Here is a 23,289-nt window from a genome sequence, read left to right on the forward strand (position 1 = left end):
TTTAAAGGTGAGGCCCTGCCAAGGAGAGGGTTCGAAGCCCCTCCAGGCCAGGCGGGCACCGGGGACCCCGGGAGCTGGAAGGAGTGGCTTCTTACGTCCTGGAGCCCCCCTCCCGGGGTGGGGGCAGCTGCACAGAGGGAGAGGCGGGGCTGCGGGTCCCCTCCCTGCCCCTCCACACAGCCCTCCCCCCCGTCCGCCAGCCGGCGAGGTCTCCCCCACCCCCTCGCTGACTCATCACAGCCCCCGGCATCCGGCATCCCCCGTTGGCCTGTTCCTGTGCTCCGTGGTGGCGGAGAGGGTGACCGTGGCAGCCTCTGCTCCTTCCCCTCTCCTGCTTCCGTACATTTATTGTGTGAGAAAGCCTGTCTGAGGAAGCCCGAGCCAGTGCCCGCTGGTTATCTCTGAGAGTTCTGCCCGTGCACAGAACACTCACGCTGGCCGTGTGCGAGTTTCTCCCACGGAAACAGAGTAAGGTGGGCTCGGCGCGTTCCGGCTGGCGGCCTGACCCCCAGCCCATCATCCCCGCCCGCTGGCCCATGGGCACCACTGCGCCCACAGCCCGGGACAGGATGTGTGCCGAGGTCCTCCCGGTCTAACACGCCAGGAGCGAGGGCCGTTCCTGGAGCCCCTCAGACGAGACCCCGGGCACCTGCTGCGGAGAGGTTTTGACAGGGAAGCACCTTGGGGAGAGCAGTTTATCCCGAATGTCCAGAAAGCTAGCAGGTAGCTCTGCAGTGATACCTAGGTTCTGGAAACAGTTTTCTTTTTCTTTCCTTCTTGCCTTTTAAAACCAGGACCTGCCATGGCCCCCTCGCGTTCAGGTTGTGTCAGGTGCTGGGAGGCAGACGGCAGATCGTGGAGCGGGGGCCGAGGCCCCGAGACAGGTCTTAGGAACACGGCAGGTTCCCAGGGCTGGCCCTGCACACGCGTGCACGTGGAGCTCACAATAGACTCGTGAGCCTCTGTAATTAGCCGGCGCACTGCACCACGCTGCTAAAAACAAGTTCTCTGCAGCTGCTGTGCCGACTGAGCCGTTACCCCATCAGCTGAAGGTTTATTCTTCTGATTTGGTAGAGGAAATACTTTTAAAATGATCTCACAGCGTGATTTATATAAACGGGTTTTTTTTTTCTTTGTACGAGACAATTGAGATAGAGTCTGAATCCCTGGCAAACCACAGCTTCCTGCAGTGTCCTGTTGCCATGGGTTACGGAGGGAGCGGGATGGAACTTCATCTGAAATGTCTTTAAACTTTCTGACGTGCACAGGCGTGTGGCGGGGCTGCATGGTGTGTTTTAGAGCTGCGTGCCTGGTGCGGGTCAGAAGTTCTCCTGTCTTAAGATGAATTTGGAAAAAGGGTTGCCAAAGGAGACTCACGTTTTAAACAGTCAGCAGGTAAGCTACTCCAGATGTTTCTCGTCACTTAAACGGAATTGTTTAAAGGAAACTTGGCATCTTGGTTACTGCTTTATTTTCAGCCTGTTTAGAGAATGGTAGCTTTTAAGTGTAAACTTTGAAAATGTCTTTCTTGTGTCTACATCATGGAGCCTGAAGTGAGTCCCGTGGAGGTAAAAGCCCGGCTCTGGGACCACAGACCAACACCCAGAGCGAGGCTGGGTTGGGGGTCGGTCACACCGGGTCCCCCCCCAACCTTTCGGGGGGACGCTGCCCGCATCCTAAGTCAGCCTTACAGAGAGCATCCATGTTTCCTTGCCCTTACCATCGTGATTGTAATAGATTTTGAAGATGAGTGAATTAATTTTGTTGAGATATTCAGTTTCGACCAGATACCTGTATTACAGTTTTTCTTACTCTTTACTGTTTCATAGCTAACATTTTCTCTTGTTTAAAATTGAAGTGTAGTTTTCTTTTTTAAAATGGATTTACAACGTGTTAGTGTCGGCTGTACAGCAAAGTGGTTTGGTTGCATATATCTAGCATTTTAAAATGTAATGAGCTGGTTCCGCTTCATATACATACATGGGGAACTACTTACCGGCAATCGTGTGGAATGATTGATTAGTATCTAAGCTTATAGAGTTGAACTTACTATAAAATGTTTTTAAAAGATTTGAGATTAAATAAAAAAAATAATTTTTAATTTCCTCTTGTGGCTGTGCTGTGTTGATGTAAAGGCAAACATAAATTTAAATTATTTACAAAAGATTGTTCCCAGTTACTGGGTACCAGTTGAAATTCATTCTTTTCTGAGAGTTGTTTCATCTTAAAATGTTCTCCTGATGTCTAGTTAGAGCCTTCTGTCGAGAACAGCAGGAGGAACTCCTTGCTCAGAAGTGACTGGTTTGGGTGTTGGGTTTAGGAAAATGACTGCATCATTCCCTTTAAATAGAAAATAGAAGTAGGTCTGCTGGACAGGCCAAGAGTCCTGCCTGTGAAGGAAGTGCAGATTTTAATGGATTTTAAAAATATTTACTATGTATTTTGAAAACTCCTTGTACTGATAAAACTCACTTGAGAGGGTGGGCTGGTGGCTTCGATGTTTACGGGAGAGCCTGCTGCCTGCCTGCCTCTGGCCCTCTCTGCGGGAGTACTGACGTTTCCTGTCCATTCCATTTCACGTCCTGGTGGAAGAGGGAACTTTGGATACACTGTGTCCGATATATGCACTAATTGACCAGTTACTAACTTGTACATATATGTAGGCTGCATTTTCGTTCCCATGGTATATAGAAGCAAGTTTTAGAAAATGTTTTTTGAGTGAAAAAAAACATCACTAGAAATCTGCCTTTTCCTTGCCTACATAAACGATTTGGATTCATTTTGAAATTTTGCAAATGCTCAACCCAGCAAATAACAAAATCAGGTTGGTAAGGTCATATTTTAAGCAATAGGAAATGGGCTGGAAGGTGGCAGGGCAGTGTGCAGTCCTCCGGCTCTGGCCGGCTCTGCCCGCGGGCCGGTGGGAAAGGGGGCAGAAAGCACCGTGGCCTCCAGGTCAGTCCTAGTGAGAGACGTCTTGGGGTGAAGGGCAGTAGGGCTGGGGGCCCGTGTGGGAAGGCCGCCCTCCCCTTGCCGGCTCTGTGCCTCCCCCGAGCCTCAGATTGTCCATTTCTACCATGGGTGTGTCACGGGAACCCTAGGGCCCCGTCCACAGTGTGCACGTGACTTGGGAAGGGCGCTGTGTCTCTCGTAGCGCCTTCCATCTTGGAGAGGAGAACCCGTGAGCCTTGAGAGGAGACATCTCCCGTAGCCATCTAAGAAGCGCACAGGGAAGCTGATGGATGCGGACCTGGCAGGAACGCAAGGCCCTCACTGGCCAGATGAACCTGTTGGTTTCCCCATCTTTGTTTTTTTTTTTTGCGGTATGCAGGCCTCTCACTGCCGTGGCCTCTCCCGCTGCGGAACACAGGCTCCGGACGCGCAGGCTCGGCGGCCATGGCTCACGGGCCCAGCCGCTCCGCGGCATGTGGGATCTTCCCGGACCGGGGCACGAACCCGCGTCCCCTGCATCGGCAGGCGGACTCTCAACCACTGCACCACCAGGGAAGCCCTCCCCATCTTTTAGGAATGAGGTCCAACATAAGTAGACTTTGAAATGTATCTGCCCCTTTGCCAAAACAACGCGATCTATCATATTTAAACCACACTACGATGGGCTGTTACAGCCTCAGGGGCTAGTAAGATCGCATATTGAGGAGGCACAAGAAATTGTTGCGGGAAGAAGGAAAGCTTAGTGGGCTCCCGCTCCCTTGGAGCGGTGCCCGAGCGCCCCTGCCGTGTCTGACTGGCTCACTGGGGTGGGGGGCCGCGGCGGTGCTCCGTGCTGTGGCCGGGCTGCGGCCCAGGAGGGCTGCGACAGAATTGGCCATGTGCCGTCCGGCGAGGCAACCCTACCAAGCAGAGGGCCGGGCCGGAGAGCTTGGTGACCCCGCGCCACCGCAGCCCGCGGCAGGCTCCACACCACCTTCTGGGCTGTGGGAGCAGCCCCCCGTGAGGTCAGGGCCCCGGGCACCGCCGTGGGCACCACCTCGGCCGACCTGACCCTGCGTCCCCGCTCTGCTCTCTGCGCCAGACCCACAGTCCGTGTCCACAGCACCCAGTGCCGCCGGGCGGAGATGTCTGGCCTGCTTGGGCGTCCACTCCGGTGGCCCGGCTGCTCCGGGAGGGCGCTCAGCCCTGTGGGTCCCGGGCGTGCATACAGGTTCTGCCGCGTCGCACTTGGGCGGTCTTTGGGAGAGTCGGGTGTGGCAGCTCCGTGCGGCCTTCCCTCTGCCCAGGCAGGTGCCTCTGGGCTCTGGAGTCCCGGGGAGAGAGCTTGCCTGACACCAGGGGCTTTACCCCTGCGTGCGCTGGGCTCTGGGTGGGATTTGAAAATAAAGGCTGCCCTGTAAAAAACGGTACAATAGTCTTTTCTGGGCGGCGCTGAGCAGGGAGGTGTCAGGACCGGCCGCAGCGGGCGGGCTGCATGGCGGTCAAGGCTGCGGGCGCCCGCTGAGGGGATGGCGCGGTCCAGGCGCAGCTGAGAGGATGCGAAGCTGAGCAGTGCGTCCCAGGGAGGAGCCCCGGAGGAAGGCAGCTCCGTGTGCTGGGGCAGTGAGGACCCAAAGCGGGAGGCGCAGGGTGGCCAGGCGTGGGCCGCTGCTCAGGGAGGAGCCCCGGAGGAAGGCAGCTCCGTGTGCTGGGGCAGTGAGGACCCAAAGCGGGAGGCGCAGGGTGGCCAGGCGTGGGCCGCAGCTCCCTTCCCTGCAGAGCGCACGCCAGGACCCCGGCTGGCCCTCTGCTGGTTGCGGGCGGCGTGGGCAGGGGCAGGTCTGAGCTCGCGCCCTTCTGTGGGCTGGCGTGTCTGAGGCGCGGGGCCCGCTCTCTGAACCTCTCCGGGAGAAGCTTGCTGGGCTGTCGGGGAGCCCTTCAGTTGACAAGTTTCTTTTTAGCTCAGATGAGCTGACCTGTGCTCACTGGCCTCTCCCCCCACGTCGGCTTCTCCTGCTTCTGCCGCCCTGGGTGGTCCTGACCAGAGCCGGGGTGGCACTGGGCTGCGTGCCCAGCGGTCTTTGCCAGCGGGCATCCCGTCGTGCTGGGTGCACCCCAGTCGCTCAGGCCTGCTCTGCCCCAGGTCTCTTCACCTGAAAACTGCATGGGGCAGTGGCTTTGGTCTGTCCAGGACCGTCCACTGTACCCCACTTGATCTGTGGGCTGCACAAATTCTTTTCTCCCTTTTTAACGCTCTGATTCTTGTTATCTGTAGAAGAAGAAGGCCTCCTAGTATACTTGAGGGAAATGACCATCTTCCCTTTTGTTCACATCTTCCCTTTCTTCTGTAAGGGGCTGGGTCACCTGGAACTGGGCTTCCCCTGCGTCCTGTCCCTACTTTCTCTTGTTTGTTTGCGTGGCCGCAGGCGGCTCCTTTCTCCCGGGTCCCCTCAGTGAGCGCTTCTCCCCTCGACTCTGAGCACACGGTTCTCATCTGGCAGGTGTGGAAGCTGGGCCCACCCCCTCCTGAAACAGCAGGACCTGTCTGCGTCCCAGCGTCCTGCTGCTACTTCGAGGCTGCCCTCCCCACCCCCCCTCTGCAGATCTGGAGATGCGTCCCTTAGGACGTGCGGGAGGCCTGGGGGAAGGGCCCAGCCCTGCTCCTGCCGGGGTCCCCGACCCCGGAGCCCTGCGGTCAGCAGGCCCCTGGGCTCGACCCTTCGAGACCCTCCAAGTCTGTCTGACCTTATACTTCCTCGCCCGCTGGCTCTCCCGCCTGGGGCCTTGGGGGCCCTGCTCGCTCTGCCCCACGTTGGCCCCCTTCTGTGCCATGCGCTCCGGGACACCTGCCTCCCCGGGACGGTGGGGACTTGACTTTCTGGATTAATCTCCAGCCCCTCGCATAAGCTCCTGGGTTGCAGGTTTGTGGTAGGCACCCTGCGTCTGGAGGAGTGCGCGTTTTGTTGAGTGAGTGGAAGCCGTCTCAGCGCGTTCCCCACTTCCCATGCTCCCTGACCCCCAGGGCCGGCGCCCCCTGCCACTGCCCCTGGCCCGCCTGGGGAGCAGGGGCTCCAGCTCTGCCGAGTAGAGGTTTTCAAGCGGTGGCTGCATCTTGGCCTCCATGAGAAAACGTTTCAAACGTTTCCTGGGTTTCGGCTCCAAGTTCAGAAGAGAGGGGGCTTCGGATTCTGTGGACTCTTTATCCAGAAGGAGCTCCCGGTGAGCGAGCCTGTCTGAGGCTATACTCAGTGCCACTTCCTGCCCAGGGCATCCCAGGAGGCCAGCGTTTACGTTAACTTGACTTGCAGGAGTCCGGCTGTCCTGTGGGGATGCAGACATGAAAGTTGTCCCAGACCCTCTGAGACTTCCCGCCCTGTCTACACGGTGGGGATGCGGATCTTTCTTCCGCTGGGCTGGCCAGTGTGGAGGGGGTCTTCGTCTTCATTTCAGCAGTGAGGCCAGAGGGTTCTCGTGTAAAGTTGGATGCTCACCCCAAACCCCTAGCGTTGGTGTGGCACCCGTGTGCTACCTCGTCCGTGTTCCTTTGGACTTTTAAGTTTTTGTAATGAATGGTCTGAGGCTTCTCCAAGGGCACAGTGGAAATACTTGCTGTTAAATTCTTAGGAAAATGCTGTGATTGTGGGTTTTCGGTTTCTTCTGATTTTATTGGAGATTGAAGAGCTCTTTGGGACACACACACACACACACACGAGACGCACAGCTTGCATTCTGAGCCGGGGCCCCTGCGCCCTCCGACTGCAGGCCCCCACTGCCTGTCCCCACCCCTCACAGGAAGCGCTGTGAGCTGCCTGGTGAGCCCCGGCCCGCCTTGTGTCCGGCCACCCCGCTGGTCGCTGGGCAGCGCTGAACACACCTGTGGTGCTGTCGTCCTGCTGTCACCACAGCCTCTGGATTGCAGAGACCCTCTGCTGTGAAGTCGTGGTTTGAACCTAGAACTCTTCCTTGCTGCACGTGAGCCTTGTGTCCAGCTACCTCTGGCTGAAGCTGCTGGGAAGGAACAGTGCGGGGGGTGTGTGTGCAATGCTGTGGATCCTGGGTGGGCTGGGGCGCGGGCACTGCCCCTTTGGTTCGGGCCCCTCGAGGTCTATGGGAGGTCAGCCCTGTGTCCTGTATGTAACCGGAGTACTGGGCGTCGTGGCTGTGGAAGGCTTCTCTGGAGAAGGCGTGGGTGAAGCTGCAGCCCAGGTAGTGGGCTCTCCAGGTGAGGCTGCAGGTGAGCGCTAGGGACCGGTTGGGGTGCTCCAGGCCAAGGGGAGGGAGAGGTTGCCTCTCTGCTCTCAGAGCCGTTCACACACGGCTTCCCCACGTTTGCACAGGTGCTCTCCACGCACCACCCCAGGACTACAGCCTGCGCAGGAGATGCGTGTCACATCAGGACACACGGGGTGTGTGTGCTCGCGTGCGCGTGAGGCCGGGCTCTAAAACAGCGGAGACCCCGGGGCATTCGTGGTGTTTTGCTTTCACGTTGTTCTATCCCATCTTATCTCATTTCTTCACAAATGCTGCTAACGATGCAGTGAATTGATTTGATAGCTCCTTGGAGGGTCGTGGCCTGCTGTGAAGGCCTCTGAGCTCTCGGAGCAGAGGGCAGGCTGGCATGTGGGTGGGACCAGCAGAGTGGCCCTCCGTCCCTTGTCCGATGGCCCTTCATCCCGCCCCTTGTGGTCTTCCTGCCCCATACCACCTGCTGTCTTCTGTGCTCCGTCCAGCGAGCAGTCGCTTTAAAACTTAGACGATCGGGACTTCCCTGGTGGTCCGTTGGCTAAGACTCCGTGCTCCCAGTGCAGGGGGTCTGGGTTCGATCCCTGGTCAGGGAACTAGATCCCACATGCCGCAACTAAGGGTTCTCATGCCGCAACTAAAGATCTCGCATGCCACAACTAAGACCCGGTGCAGCCAAATAAAAATCAAATAAATAAATATTAAAAAAAAAACAACTAAGAGGATCAAGCTTTTAAAAGGCCAAATAAATATCAATTAGATGCAAATTGAATTGTTAGATTCTTAAGGCTTTTCATCATTGGGATTATCTCTTTTTTTCAAAATGTTTAGGCAAGTTACAAGCCTTTGGTCTCTTATTTTAAGAACCAGAGATGGTTATTTAATATTTCTTATGTTCAAAGTAGGAAATTTTGTCAGTAGCTCAAAATTGAAAATATATATCTGTATATTACTATGTATCGCGTCATTAGAAAATGATATATTCTCATAACTGCTATTGTCAAATGTTACTGACAGACTCGGCCTTGGTAAACCAGAATCATATAGCACTCTTCATAGAAATTATCTAGAACGTTCAAAACATTAATTAAAAATAAAATATCTGTGCACATGTGTGGCCCAGACACATTTCCTGCTGGGAATAGATCCAAATCAGCTAACACTGAACTATCAGGTTTAAGAGGCTGACCTGAGGTATGGAGATTGTTTGAACTTAAATTACGTATCGAAAATACTTTGTAAGCTTTTAAAAGCAAATGTATTTACGTTAGTGTAAACCCCAGTCTTGGAGACATATCATAGACCTTTTTAGAGCTGTTTAGTTATGGTATGTGTTTAAACTGCAAGCACAGAAAAATGCTCACTTTCCGGCACCTTTTAACCGGCAGCTTGTTTTCTGCAGCTGCAGTTTTTGTAAGAAGAGCGTGTGATATGGGAATGTGGGAAGAACCCAAGAAGTACAGGCTAATGAAAACACGTTGATACAAATTATACTGAGTAACAGAACAAACGTTAGGCGAGTTAAGTTTTAGTTTGTGAAAATGTTTATAGTGCTCTAAGCAGGCCAGGAAATTGGGGGATGCCTGACTTTAAAAGCCACGGTGAGCTGCAGTTAGTGCCTCTCACCCTTTGTGGGGGATCTTCTTTGGGAATTATCTATGGGGCTTTCTGAATGTTTGCCATTTTCGATGCTTCCCCCGTCAACCAGGATGTGCTTGAAAAGTGCAAGCCAGGCTCAACAAGGGCAATTGGGTCAGAATTGGACGTGCCAATCCCAAGGTCAATAGAAACGATTTGGGGGTGGCCTGCCTTTCCCCCAAGGCTGTCGTCGGCAGGTTGCTTGCCTGCACCGTCTCATCTGCCCCTACGCCAGGCACTGGCCCCCTCCCCCGCCCCCTCCCGTGACGGCATCTGTCGCCCTGTGCTGCGCTGTGTCACCTCTTTCAGCCTCACCTCCTCTGATACTGAAGCCCCTGCGATGTGCTCCGTAGCCTGCTTCCGTATCCTTCTCAAAACGGCCAAGGAATCAGACGCTGACTAGGGATCCAGCGGGCCCTTTTGGGGGATATCTCATGTCGGTTCACGTGATGGCCCAGCTCTGTCACTCCCAGGTGTGTGCTTATAAATAGAATAAATATTAGAGAGTAAATGGGAGAATTAGGTTAATGATAATTATACATTATTTGCAAATTAAGTAATCTGGTCAGGAAGTCATCATCGACTTCCCAAAAGTATGGAAACTTGGAGGGGGCAGTAGTTTTGTGTCCAGGTGATATTAAGGTGCGTCTCCATAGAGCTCTACTTTCCGATTAACGTCTGGTTGGGATGGAGACAGTTGCCAGGATAACAAGTCGCGAATAGAGAAGGTGGGAGACGCGAGGCAGGGCTGCGTACCTAGTTCCGGTGATCCTTCTGCATTGATTCGTGTCAGGAGCCATCCCAGAGCGAACTTGCCTCTCGTCAAGGATTTCTGTGCAGAGCTTAGGGCCTTGGGTGGGCGGGGATATCCGGCCGCTCGGGGAGAACCCTCAGCACACAGAGGCCACCAGCCTGTGGCTCCACAGATGCCTAGTACTTGGAAGGCACTCTTGGCACAGCTACCCAAAGTGGGGAAAGGGAAGGAAGTACATGCTCTGAGGCTGTGGCTTGTAGACTTTGAGTCCCTCCCGGAAAATGCGGAACAACTGAGACTTGGACCCAGGATGCCTCTTCCTGGTGGGCATCGTGGAGAAGTTCCCGGAGGGATGGCCTGTGGGCAGAGCAGCTCTCACTCCTGAGGGGGTTTCGCTGGCCCTGCTGCAGGCTGGCCAGGATTTCCTCTCTGTGCACCCTCCCAGTGCAGCCTAGTCTCTGCTGCTTGTTTCCTGTGCCTCCTCTCTGTGCTGCCATCCGTGTGATTTCTTTCAGGTCTGTCTTCCAATCCCCAAATTTTCTCTTCAACCTCTAATCTCTGTTAACCTCTCTACTGAGTGTTTAATTTCAGCAGTTGTAGTTCTCATTGTCAATCATTCTGTTGGGTTATTTTTCATATCTACCACCTTACTTCCTCTTTTCTTTATTGCAACTTTTATTTCTTCACAATTTCAGATGGTTATTTGACATCTGTATTAGAACCTTCCAGTGTCTGAGATTCTGTTAATTGCTATTTCTGCTGGTTCTTTCTTGTGGTGGGGTTTCCTTGGGTTTGGGGGGGGATTTTTGAATTGTGAGCTCACGTCTGGGCAGGCTCACACTCTTGGAACTCCTGTGGGCCTTCCCGGAGGATTTGGTTTGTAGCTGCCGGAGTTGGGGCTCTTTGCCCCACGAGCGTCCGAGTGAGTGGACACGCGCCGCTCAGCCCTGCGTCCCGTCCCGCCTGGCGGCCTTGGCGTCTGCCGGCTGCTCTCCGTTCCCTCCCCCTCTCTCCTCCCTCAGGGGTTCCCCTTGCTTCTGTGGAGCAGCAGTACGTTAAAAAGCATGTTTGTTTCTGTGCTAGCTTCACAATGCGTCTATAAATCTAAAATTGCTCTAAAAGCACGTTTGGGGAACTTTACCTGGATCTGTTCACACTGCACCAGAGGGCCCCCCACGCTGGAGTCTGGTGACCCCCCACGCTGGAATCTGGCAGCCCCCCAGCTGGAGCCTCTTCAGATGCGCTGAGCCCGCCCTGCTCGCCGTGTCCACGCTCCCCAGCCCACCCCGCCTCCCCGTGGGCTGCCTGCACTCAGCTGCCACCTCCTTCTTGGCTTCAGGCACACTCCTGTTTCCTGGATCTTGAGTTCAGTTCACTTTGGGGATACGTGTGAGATTTTTTAGTGCATTTTGTTCAGTCTGCTAAAGCCTGAGACTTTAGTTTTAGTCACGATTGTAACATGAAGTGAGCCACGTCCTTCACATTCGTGGATTTTGCATTTTATGACTTATTTTTCAAAATTATTATTGATAGTATTTCTGCTTTTGTGTATGGCCTTGCAGATTTTCTTCTCATAATCTCAAGGGAGTAATTTGCCTTTGATATTATTTAATTACAACACGTTTGTAGGTGATTTGTTGTGAGCACGGGCAGAAGGACAGCCTCCCACAGTGCACTCATCCGCCCTGGGAAGGAGACTCACCCTGCGCTTCTCCGGTGAAAACCAGACCCTTGGTGTGTGAGGGCTGGTGGCTCGCTGGGGCCTGCTCACTGCCTGCCTGTCTGGCAAGATGAAGGTTTCAAAGCTGGACGCACGATAGCCTGTGTGTTTACTATTGAAACATATACGGATAAGGTACCAGGTTATAGTTCCAGAGTATTTCTGACCGAGGGCTCATGATGGTATGAAACGCTGACGAGCCCCATCCTAAAACCGTCAGGAAGCCTCTTCTTCTCGCTGTCAGAGGACAGACCCTTGGGGGCAGGAGGGTAGGTGTAAGTCCCACAAGGTGAGGGGCTGCGACCAAGAGGGTCCCTTGTCTTCCGTGAAGTCGAGGAGGCAAGGTCTGGGGGGCCCTGGCGCTGGCGACGGGAGGGCCAAACAGTGAGTAGGGGATGCAATTGACGTGGTGGCTCTTTTCAAAATTCGGCCACAAATACGTGCTTTCTCTCCCCCCGGGGGGATGGGGCTTCCACCGGAAGCAGCTAATCTGGGGCATCTCTGTCCTCACTTGTTTGGCTTTGGCCTTAGGGGTCTTAAAACATGACCTCTGCTTGTTGGGGGGGCCCAGAACTTGGGAAGGGGCTCCCCGTTCACCCCCGACGCCATGCACTCCGGTCTCCCTTCCCTCTGCAAAGAGGAAGGCGTGCAAGGCCTGGGGGTTCTGCAGTGGGTTTATTCTTAGGGCATGGCTGGGAGGTTTCCTTGCGCCCAGCCCAGCGCTGGGCAAAGACGCAGAGGGCAGCACGTCCGCTCCGGTGCCCGGCACCGCACCAACGGCCCGCTGGCCCCTGTTCCTGCCTTGGGGCCCCGCCTGCCCGCTGCTCTCGGAGCTGTGCCTGTGCTGTGACCAGGACATGTCAACAAGGCAGCAGGTTGCCCTGCACTGAACCCGCTCCCCTTCCCGCAGTGAAGGCTCCCTGGTGTCTGTGCCACCGACACCCTCTCCTGCCTCCGCCCAGCTTTTCCCTTTCCCGACTCCTTCTCTGGAGCCCTCTCCCTCCATGTCCCAGGTGACCTTCCCTAGGTTGCAACCTCAGAACTGTTGACCCGCAGGTGGGTCCCCAGGGGGCCTTGCTCAGCTGTCCCCATCGGAGGATTGCTCAGAGCTCTTTGGGAGCCCAGCCCGCCTGTCGTTCCGGGACCTCCCTCGATGGCCTCCTCCCTCCAGTCCTGGCCTGTCCCCATCCGTCTACTCAGGGTGGCTGGGCCTGGTGGTCGGGGTTGGCTGTGGGCGAGCCCCTACTCTGCTACCACCGGGGCGGTTTCACCCCTGCGCGGGCCGGGCCTCGGCGTGAGAGCGCCGAGCAGGGCTGTGATGTGCCCAGGGCAGCGCCTGGCCCTGGACGGACAGTGGGCAGGGTGCCTGCCTCCTGGACGTGGGTGCGCCTCACGGACTCCAGCCCGGGCTGATCAGACTGAAGTTTGTAACACTGTTCTCACTGAGGTTGTTACTAAGACGGCGACGTCAAACGTGTTGGGATTTGTCCCCAAGTGGAGATGGGCTGCTTCCGCCCGGCCTGCTCCCTGGCTCGCCCAGGAAGCGCAGGGACGCGCCCCAGTGAGGCGGCTGGTCTCCTGGACACCCGCTCCCAGAACGGGGACGGCCAGAGTCTGCTTTTGCTCCTCACGTGGACGTGCTGTCATCTCCTGACCTGTCATGAGGCCCAATTAACTCATGTCTCTCTCTCTTTTCTTTCAGTCTGCAACTGTGTCTGATGGTGGTAAGTCACAATTTCTGATGTATATTTTTATTATTTTTAACAAAGTTTTCAAATGTGGAGTGTATTTGCTGTTGGCTCACTTGTAACGATGTTTTCTTGGCCATTCTGCATCCCTGGGTGGGGGGAGGGTTTAGTCGAGGCCAGTTTGGGGGCAGCGCTCCATTCCTCCCAGTGGCTGCCACCTGGGGTTTGGAAGCAGTTTATGGCAGGGACGTGCTGGGTGTGACAGCACCCTCGCCCGTCCCCTCGCATTCCTGTGCCAGCAAGTAAAGACCTGCTGCCTGCCTTGTAGAACTAGCTTGTAAACCAGCAAGTGGAGATTGTAGAGCTCTCGCTGAATTTGAGCAATTCTGCAAATTCGGGTGAGACGCTCAGTTGCTAAACTTCCCTTTCTTAGGAAAAGTTTAGTAGATAATTGGAGAGGTGTGGGATGAAGAGGAAGCTTACTTTCTGCCTTTAAATGATTTTGTTCAGGGGATTCTTTTAATGGGACTTCCCCGAAAAGCAGATGGCCAGAGATGTCCTACTTCACTTGAGATACTTCTCGATGTAACCCTTAGCATTTTAGTTCCGTGAGTTTTAAAAACCCTCCAAAATGATTTGGAGAGTTTCTTCCAAATGTTCCTTATTTCTTATAATACTCATAAAGGTCCTATGCTCACAGTTTTGGTTTTTTTTTACTTGTTTTTAATTACTCTGTTCTGTCTGTTGAGAGTTGAATTTTATAATTTGTCAAAATGTATCAGCACTTCATTTTCATTTATTTGCTGGCTGTGGGTCCCAAGTACTGCCAGAGCTGGGGAGTCACGGGGTTCAACGTTACCCGCTTTATTGTAAGCTAAAGAGAAATCAAGGCTTTCTGTTGTCCAACAACTACAGACTTCAGTCATGAGCCTTAGACAGGGTGGCAGATATGTGGCGGGGCTCGGCCTGGAAGGTGACGCCAGTCACCGTTCGCCGGCTGGGGTCAGTCCAGCCGTGGGAAGTACAAGAAATGCGCAGATACCTGAAGCTGAGGCCAGACAGATCCTACAGTCTGTGTCTGGGGATTTACTTTTTTAGTAACAGGACTTATGTTGCCTGTCTTATGTACAACAATAATCATGTCATTTAATCAGCTTAGGCTAGGAGTGGGAAAAGCTTCCCTAATGAAAGGAGATAGGGCCTGTAGCCTACTCCAGGGTCAAGTGAGCGGCTTTCACAGTGTTCTGTTCACGTTCACCTTCCTCCTGTGCACTCATTCATCTTTTCTGCTAGAAGGCATTCATTTCTGCAGGACATTTATACATTTGAGAAGTTTATTTAAAATGTTCAATTTAATCATAATTATTAAGCTTTATTCATCTCTAAAGTTTTCTTCTATCAGCGGTAGATGCAGGAACCCCGGGGAGTTTTATTATATGCTTCATTTTACAATTTTTGGAAAGTTAAACTTCCCAAGTGTGGGAAGCCCCAGACTCACAGCGCTGTGTCCTTTCTAAGGAAGTGGTGTCCTGGCTGGTGGCAGTGGTCCCCCTGCCCTGCTGGGGCTCCCCACCCCCAAGTCCCTACTTCTCTTCCTGCCTCAGGCCCCGGGCCACTCAGGATGGGCCCCTCCCTCATTAGTCCCTCTGTGGCAGAGCAGGGAGGGGGCAAGGTCGCTATTTCTTGAGCACGCCTTCAATTTCAGGGACTGCACCAGACAGTTGTATGTGTCCTATTGAGTTTTTCCATGCTTTTATTATTTTCCATCTTCAATTTCTTTTCTGATTACAAATAAGAAGAAAAAGTGATCTCATTTATTTTGCACGTTAGTTCCAGGAGGTATGTATTATATTCAGCCATCTTTACAGGTAAAAGCACGCAGGCAGAAAGAGGGTCACATAGACACCAAGTTAAGAGGCTGGGGCCCAGGCTCTGAGGTCTGCCTCACTGCAGACCGAGGCTCACGGTGCCCTGCTCCGCATCTCAGCCCTGGACCCTCCAGTTCCTGACACATGCTTCCTGGGGTCACCTTACCCCATCCACGGTCGGGGCTGGTGAGAGGATCCAGGCACAAACTCAGAACGTGTGTCCACAGAGACGTTTCATGTTTGTGCTGAGCAGGAGATTCCGGCTCCTGGGGACCTGGGAGCTCCAGGAACAAACTGTTTCTATGGGAAATGAGTCCTGCAGTGACTCAGGACCGGCGTTGGGGAGCAGCCTTTTCACAAGCTGCACGGCCTCACCTAGTCGTCGGCCTAGTTTGAGTGACTAATAAATCACCATTCAGAAATATTTTGTGTTCAGTTAACCTTGTCGGTGAGATCATTTGGACTCATTTAACTGTTGGACTCATTTCACACTTTATACTTTTATTATGTGTGTTCTCACCATATAGTTAGTTTTGTGGCTTTATTTTAAGGAAGTTGGACAATGCTACTTTCGCAATCTTTGTCAACCAGAAGTGTGTCTTTTCGATTTCTCAGGAGAGTGGCCCAAAGCCAGAGACCACCCTGTGAAGGAAGGATTAGAGTTTGGTCTCTGTGGAGGGCAAACCAGGACCAGGAGTGAGTCCAGGGAGGCAGATTCTACCTCAAGAAAAGGAAGAACATCCTAGCACGTGAGAGAGGCTTAAAAATGCAATGACCTGCCTTGTGGCAAATTGTCCAAACGCTTATTCACACCGGATCCCCCAGTGTGGGAACGGAACCCTGGGGAGCTGGTGACCATAGCTTGGTGGCATTGTAAGGCCTTCCCAAGCAGAGGGGAGAGAGCCTTCCGGTCCCTGAACCGGGGGTTTGGCACAAGGCAGCTTTATTGTAATTAAAGTTTACTCTTATTTTCTTTCTTTTTTACTTTGTAGTACCAAGCAACTTCGCCAGGACTTCCCCTCCCACCCAGCTCCCACACCCCGGAAGGGCCAGGCTGTCTCTGCCGATACTGGACCCGCCCTTTGAGGTTGGGAAGTTGGGGCATTAAGGAGCTTTCGAGTAAACGCCTGCACCTGCAGGCACGTGTCGGGCTGTGACCATGGGGGACGTGGCTCTGGCTCCTGGGGTCTGGGGTCTGGGGTCTGGGGTCTGGGGCACGGGGCACGTCCTCTCTAGCTGCTTCATACACATACCAACCTAGCCTTTCCAACCTCGCTCTTTCTTCGCAAGCATGCTGTGGCCCCAGGGTCTCCCCGTGACCGTCCTCCGTCTCCGCCCCCTGCATCCAGGCCCCTCCCACTTCCGCCGCCTAAACTCCGCCCCTCGCGGTTCGCTCCGGCCCCCGGGCTGGCAGGCTTCCTCCCCTAGTCTCCCGCGGCCCCTCAGACGCATGGGGTCTCGGTGGGCTCCCCCAGCACTGTCCGCTGCCAGCGTGGTCTCCCCGGCCTGGGGCAGCGCCCCCCGGAGCCCTGCGCTGACCACCCCGGCCTTCACTTGAGCGTCAGCCTAGGCTTCATCTCCTTGCGACACTGCCGATGACGTACCATCATTTTAATTATTTATCGGTGTCACTGGCTTGTCTGCTCCCTCCACCCGCTGGACAGTGACCTTCGCGCGGTGGCTTCAGCACAGCGATGGCACGGAGGTGTTTGTCAAGTGAATATTGAATTCGGGCATTTACAGTATGGCAAACAGCAGCCAGGGCCTCGGGGCTAAGACCTGCGTTAGGCCGTTAGGGCGGTGGCTTTCAGTTTTTCCTTTTTCGTGAAATCCTCTCAAAAAACAAGCAACAAGCTTAGTGGAATCCCATTCTGTGAAACATGGCAGCAGAGCTGTCTGCTGGACTCGTGGGGTGTGGCCAGGGCTGTAGGATGCTCCTGCATCCGAGGCCCGAGTGTCCACGGGGACACGTGCAGTTTCTTTCGTCTGACAAATCGTTTTGAAGTAGATTTTAAACTCTCTTGCCATAAATTAATAAGCAGTACTTTGTAATATTTCTGATTATTGTTCTAACATAAAAACCGGGACCTTTTGAAATCAGAAATAATATCTGAGATGAAAGACGTGCATTCTTTGATTGTTGTTTGTTTTCTGAATGGAGACGGCCTTTGATTTTATATCTATCTGCCCTGCTTTTCTCCGTCTGCCCCTTTCCAACGAAGTACAACTTCAGCCAAGCGATAGGACATGAGGAAGGGGTCTGGCAGGTTAGGAAGTGACAGGGAAGGCCGAGCGGTGGGGCTCCTTGTCACCTGGCAGCTGAGGAGCCCTGGCCACCGAGCCTGGGTGTCACCAGCCTGGGGCACTGACGTTGGCTCCATAAACTCTGGGCCTTGCCTGAGCCGGCTCAGTCCCGGGACTCAGTACTGGGAGAGGGGGACGGGGGTCTGGTGGAGGCTCTGTGCTTGCTGGTTAGTTCCTTTGTAACTGGTAGCTGAGAGATGTGCTGGCAGGTTAGGATCATCAGTAGTTACAGTCAGCGTGGAGAGCAGCTGAGTATGTATGTGGTGTCGAGCCAGTGGTCCTTCAGTGACCAGGACTACGTCATAAGCCTGGGCTGTGGGATGCAGCCAAAGAGAAACCGGTTATAGGCGAGGCCAGCGCCCTAGGTCGTGCTCGGTACCCACCCGTGCGTGTTGTTCGGACTCACTTCTGATATCAGTAACCGCTTCCTACGCGAGGCTTTCTTTTTCCCTTTTAAAAATTATTTTACTTTTTTCCAGCTTTATGGAAGTATAATTGATAAAAAAAATTGTATGTTTAAGGTATATGGTGTGATATTTTGATGTACATACACATTGTGGCATGATCAGCACAATCAAGCTAATTAACACATCTGTCACTTCACATAGGCACCTTTCGTGTGTGTGGTGAGAACACTGAGATCGACTCTCTTCTCAAATGTCAAGTGTACAAAACACTACGATTATAGTCACCGTGCTGTACTTACTCATCTCACAGCTGACACTTTTCATGCCTTGACCCATGTCTCCCCATGTCCCCCTCCCCCCAGTCCCTGGCAACCACCGTTCTACTCCCTGCTTCTATGAATTGGACTATTTTAGATCCCACATAGAAGTGAGATCATACAGTTTTTGTCTTTCTGTGTCTGGCTTATTTCATTTAGCATGTCCTCCAGATTCATCTATGGTGTTGCAAAGGCAGGATTTCCTTCTTTTTTTTTAAGACAATAATATTCCATTATATGTAATATATATATATATATATATATATATATATATATATACACACACACACACACACACACACACCATAATTTCCTTATCCGTTCCTCCATGGGCACTTAACTGGTTTCCATATTTGTCTATTGTGAATAACACTGCAGTGAACATGGTGATGCATATATCTTTTGAGACCCTGTTTCATCTGGATGAATAACCAGGAATGGAGTTTCTGGATTTTATAGTAGTTCTAGTTTTAATTCTTTTGAGGACCCTCCATACTGTTTTCCACAGCAGCTACAGCAATATACATTCCTACCCACAGTGTAGGAGGGTTTCCTTTTCTCCATACCCTCTCCAGCACTCACCTCTAGTCTCTGATAATAGACAAGGCTGTCGACTAATGGGTGTGAGGTGACATCTCATTGTGGTTTTGGTTTGCATTTCCTTGAGATCAGTGATGTTGAGCATCTTTTCATGTACCTGTTGGCCATTTGTATGTCTTCTGTGTCTAAGTATATATTCACCTCAGGTCTTTTGCCCATTTTTTAACCTGCTTATTTGGGTTTTTGTTATTGAGTTGTATGAGCTCCTTGTGTATTATGTTTATTAATCCTTTATCAGATGGGTTTGCAAATCTTCAGAAGGAGTTCTGACCACGTGGCCACCGTTAAGCAGGTCAGACCCTCGGCCTCTTTGCTCTCACTCACCAGGGAGGTTTCTAAGAGCCCAAGAGTGTTCTCTTCTCCTTCTTTGAGAAAGTCAGTCAGTTATACTCAAAGGCAATTTAGTTGTAAAAGGTTTTTTTCTATGTTATTAATTTGATTTTTCAGACATATCTTGCCTCTTCTTTTACTTTTTATTCATTTTGTAATAGTATTGATTTTGTCCTCAATCTGTTTCATCAACTGTGCTTTCTCCCCTTTCTCTCATAGAACATGAAGAATTTCTAAAGCTTTTTAGGCTGCGTTTTCTTCCAGACCAGACTTTGTGTTTGCTTTTTTCGTATTCTATACCTTCTTTCCTCTGTCCGCCCACTCATCTACACATCCATCTACCTACCCATCCATCCACCCACCCACCCACCCATCCATCCACCCATCCATCCGTCCATCTGTCCATCCACCCACCCACCCATTTACCCATCTATCATGTCATCCTCCCATCTGTGGATGTCAGCAGTCCCCATGGCCCTTATCACTGTGCTTTCTGGCACTGACATTCTTGAGCCCAGAGAGACCACAGTGCTGAGTTCCCGTGTCCTTCCTGCCTGAGCTGACACCCTCAGCACTAGTTGGGCTCTACCCACAAGGGTGTATCCTTGACTTTCCCTGTTTTGTCGGTGCACCTTCCTTCCCCAGGACACCTGCTGGGGACTCAGGGATGGGTTAGACTCAGAACCTGTCAAAACGTTTTCATTTTTTCTCTTTTCTTGGCTTCTTTTCTTCCTCTTTTTCTTGTTTGAAGCTTATGGCATCAGACTGTACCATCTTTTTTGGTTGCTTTTGCTAAGTTTGTGGCTGATTTTTAATCCCCCTGTCCCGCCCCCGCCTGTGCTGGACGTGGGGAAAGGAGAGTCGGTGGCTCGTCTTCACTTTGCCCACACTTACCTGGGCAGCTGCCATGTGCCGGTTTGTTTTGTCTTGTTTTGAAATAACTTTCAGTAGGAAACGAAAGAGCAAAGTAGGTCGTCACAGACTAGAGCCTCCAGTCCTCTCCAACCGTTCCTCCAGGTGCTGGGTGGTGAGTGGTCTCAGGCCCAGCAGATCGCTTTCCAGGGCCCACCAGGGCTCTTTTCCCAAAAGTTTGTACACACCTGGCCAGGGCTGAGCGTAGCTCAGTGGGCATGGCTGCGGGCCCACATCTCCCGGTTCTGCCCGCTCCGTGACCCTGCTGGACACCCGGGGAGCCATGGTGAGCACAATCTGGGTCATCTCCAGCCGAGGGTCCTCATTCCCCACCTCCAGCCTTGGGACCCCTCCCACCTCTCGCCTAAGTCCAACCCTCAGCCCTCCATCCAGGTCTGCCTCTCAGCTCTGTTTCCCTCACGCTTTACTAAAGTTCACAGTAAACTTTGGTTTCCAGAAGTGACTGTTACTGCTTCAGGTGTTTGGGGTTTAGAGGGTCTCTCCCTTACCACCATCGTGTGTGAGAGAATACATCAAAGCACAGAAAAACTCCTGTTGCTTTCGTCATTCTCTGGAAAGAGCTGACTCCCCCCGGGCAGCTCTTGGCTAGCCGCCCGCCCCCAATCCGCTCACACCGTGCGCTCCGCGGCCATGGAAGGAAGCTCACAGGCCGCCGTCCTCTCTCTCTCTGTGTCTTGTCTTTTCTCGAGGCCTGATGGCACCTTCTCTGCCTGCCTGGTGGGGTCGCGGTGCAGGAGTGGGCCCTGCGGTGCAGGAGCGGGCCCTGCGCGTCAGGCCGCTTCCGGGGCTCTTACAGCAGCTGCCTGGTGGTGAGGGTTACGTGCCTGTTAATTGAGGGAGTTAAACTGCACCCTTCTTTAAAATACTAGGTGTTGGGTCTTCCTGGTGGTCCGGTGGTTAAGACTTCGCCTTCCAGTGCAGGGGGTGTGGGTTCGATCCCTGGTCGCGGAGCTAAGATCCCACGTGCCTCGCGGCCAAAAATCCAAAACATAAAACAGAAGCAATATTGTAACCAATTCAGTAAAGACTTTAAAATTGGTCCACAGCAAAAAAAAATCTTTAAAAATGAAATATGAGGTACTATAATCTCTAGTGTTTTTGGCAATGAATTTGCATCCTGTAAAATTATGAAAGAGAAGGAGAAATGTAAAGGTTTCAGAGTGGTGTCATGGGTATTTGTACAGAATTCTGTTGACGCCGTATTTTCCTCATCAGAAGAACAGTGCAGCCTAATTGCACATTTTCAAAAATGTTTGCTAACTAGTAGAGATGGAATGTTAATTTGTTATTTGCTGTGTGAGAGGGGTTGTTTTAACCAGAAGTCTTTATTTCGGTTTAATATATTGTAACATACCTTATGGTCTGCTTTGAACCTAAAAATTATACCCAGAGTTGCATAGTGTATTTATAGGGTACGAAGTACTAAGTATTTTGTAAACACTAGTCAGACTTGGAGTTTAGTTTTTGGAAGGATAGAGACTTGATTTCTGCCAAGATTCTTTGCAGTGTGCTGATTTCCTTCCAGTTCTACAAGATATTTGGAGAGAGTTTTTATTAGTAATTATTTATACTGTGAAATTTTTTTCAAGCAAACAGAAGTTCAAAAGTAATAAACCAGTGACCACGTACCTTCCTCCTAGAAGCCACGCCGGCTAACATTGGGGCGTATTTGCCTGAGGCCTTTCCTCCAAAGCACTGCAGTCACTGTGGAGGGGGGGGGGTCCCCTTTGTGACCCCCTCCTGTGTGCGTTCCTCATCCTCCCCCCAGAGGCCCCACCCGGAAGCAGGTGTGTCTCCTTCCACTCCAAGGGGATGGATTAGTTTGATTCTTGGGGGGAAAGCGTCTCTTAGGAAACCGTAGCATGCAGAGCAGTGTAAAGACTGGTCTGGTAAGCCGTGTGTCCCGTCAGGGGAGCAGTCACCCTGAGGCAGCTCCCGCCAGAGCCCGTGTTCTGCCTCTCACACGAGTTCACTCATGATTTGTGCCCTTTTTTGGTATGTATTACACTTCAATGAAGAGTTTACTAAAATAATATTGTTTTAAATGCTTGAAGCTTTTTACCTAAGGACTTGCCAAATGGCTTGAAAATTTTATTAGATTCACTCTCAGGAGAATAGGTATAAAGCTGCTCAGAGAAAGTATTACACAGATTGGGTTGAAAATCTGATTGGCCAAAATAATTTAGGGGAAAGGTCTAGAAGTCGACCTTGAGGTTGGGGAGGACTCAGTGGCTTTTTGCAAGAGCTCTACCTAAGCAGCTTTTATGCAGATTAAGAAAACTAAGGAGAGAAAGTAGATGCCTTTGGGCCTGCCTTCTCAGCTTGTAAGATTTTCTCTCTCGCTGGTTTTCAGCAACTTAATTATGATGAGTCTTGGGTTGGTTTTGTTGTGTATCTGCTGTTTGGGGCGTGTTGAGTGTCAGATACTGTTTACCCCTCTCCCACTCTGGGGACTTGGGTTTTTCCTATAGGCCACTGAGACTTGTTCATTTTCAGTCTTTTTTTTTTTTTTTTCCTCCATATGCTTCATAGTTTCTTTTGTTCTGTGTTTAAGTTCACCGATCTATTCTTCTACAGTGTTTAATATGCTGTTAATTCCATCCTGTGGACTATTCATTTCAGAGGTTTATTTTTCACCTCTAGAAGTTCCTTTCAGATCTTTTAGAACCCTTCGCTTCTCTCCTGACATATTCACGCTTTCCTTTAAACTCTAGAGCGTGTTTACAACATCTTTAAGCGTCTTCAAGTCTCTCACTGCTCACGTATCCTCGCTGTCACTCCTGGGTCTGTTCTACTGCCTAATTTTTCTCCTGGTCGTGGGTCACATTTCTGCATCTTCTCATGTCTAGTGATTTTCGACTGGCTGCAGGATTTTGTTGTCTTCCCTTGAAGAGTATAAGGCTTTGTTTTAATTGGCAGTTAAGCTACTTGGGGCTTGGCTTGGCCCCTTTGAGGCTTGTTTTTCCGTGTTTTTTTTTCTAGGGCAAATCTAAAGTAGCTTCCACTGTAAGCTAGCTTAGCCCACTACTGCAGCCTGACACATATGGCGTCTCCTTTGAAGGCCAGGCATTCAAGCAGAGCTAGTGGGGACTCAGAAATCTCACAACCCTGTGTGAGTTCTGGGAACGTTCATCCTGCAGCTCCCAGCTCTTCTTTGCCTGGCCTCATGGGTTTCGCCCCGTGTGCACACACCTTAGAATTCAGCAACAGACTCCAGGGGTCTCTTTTGAGATTTCTGGAGCTCTTTCTTCACTAACTTTCCTCCTGGTACCTGCAAATTCCAGCCTGGCCTGGCCTCATTCTAATCTCTGTCTCTTTAACTCAGTGCTCATGCAAGACTTCTGCCCATTTTCCTGCTAGATCATCTACTTTTCCTTATTGGTATGTAGGAAATTTGAAAAATAGATCCTGGATATGATTCTTACATTGGATTTACGTATTCAGGTGAGCTCCCCCACAGCTTACCTGTTCATTCTCTTCGTGGTCTCTCTCTTTTTTTTTTAATTTATTTATTTTTGGCTGCGTTGGGTCTTCGTTGCTGTGTGCAGGCTTTCTCT

The 23,289-nt window shown here is 51.8% G+C and overlaps 1 protein-coding gene across 5 annotated transcripts in view; it reads left to right on the forward strand.

Annotated features, from left to right (window-relative positions):
* The window catches only part of RGS12 (regulator of G protein signaling 12), a 142,496-nt gene that overhangs the window by 81,116 nt on the left and 38,091 nt on the right, over positions 1-23,289 (forward strand). For 4 of the 5 annotated variants that reach the window (XM_032632483.1, XM_032632486.1, XM_032632485.1 and 1 more), the window contains one exon: positions 12,988-13,009. In XM_032632483.1, the coding sequence (XP_032488374.1) occupies positions 12,988-13,009 (22 nt within the window). Of the gene's footprint in view, positions 1-1,267; positions 1,396-12,987; positions 13,010-23,289 lie in introns of those variants that run through there. The other variant, XM_032632487.1, reaches the window with a different exon arrangement.

The sequence above is a fragment of the Phocoena sinus genome, chromosome 5, assembly GCF_008692025.1.
Source record: "Phocoena sinus isolate mPhoSin1 chromosome 5, mPhoSin1.pri, whole genome shotgun sequence".
Lineage (NCBI taxonomy): Eukaryota > Metazoa > Chordata > Mammalia > Artiodactyla > Phocoenidae > Phocoena > Phocoena sinus.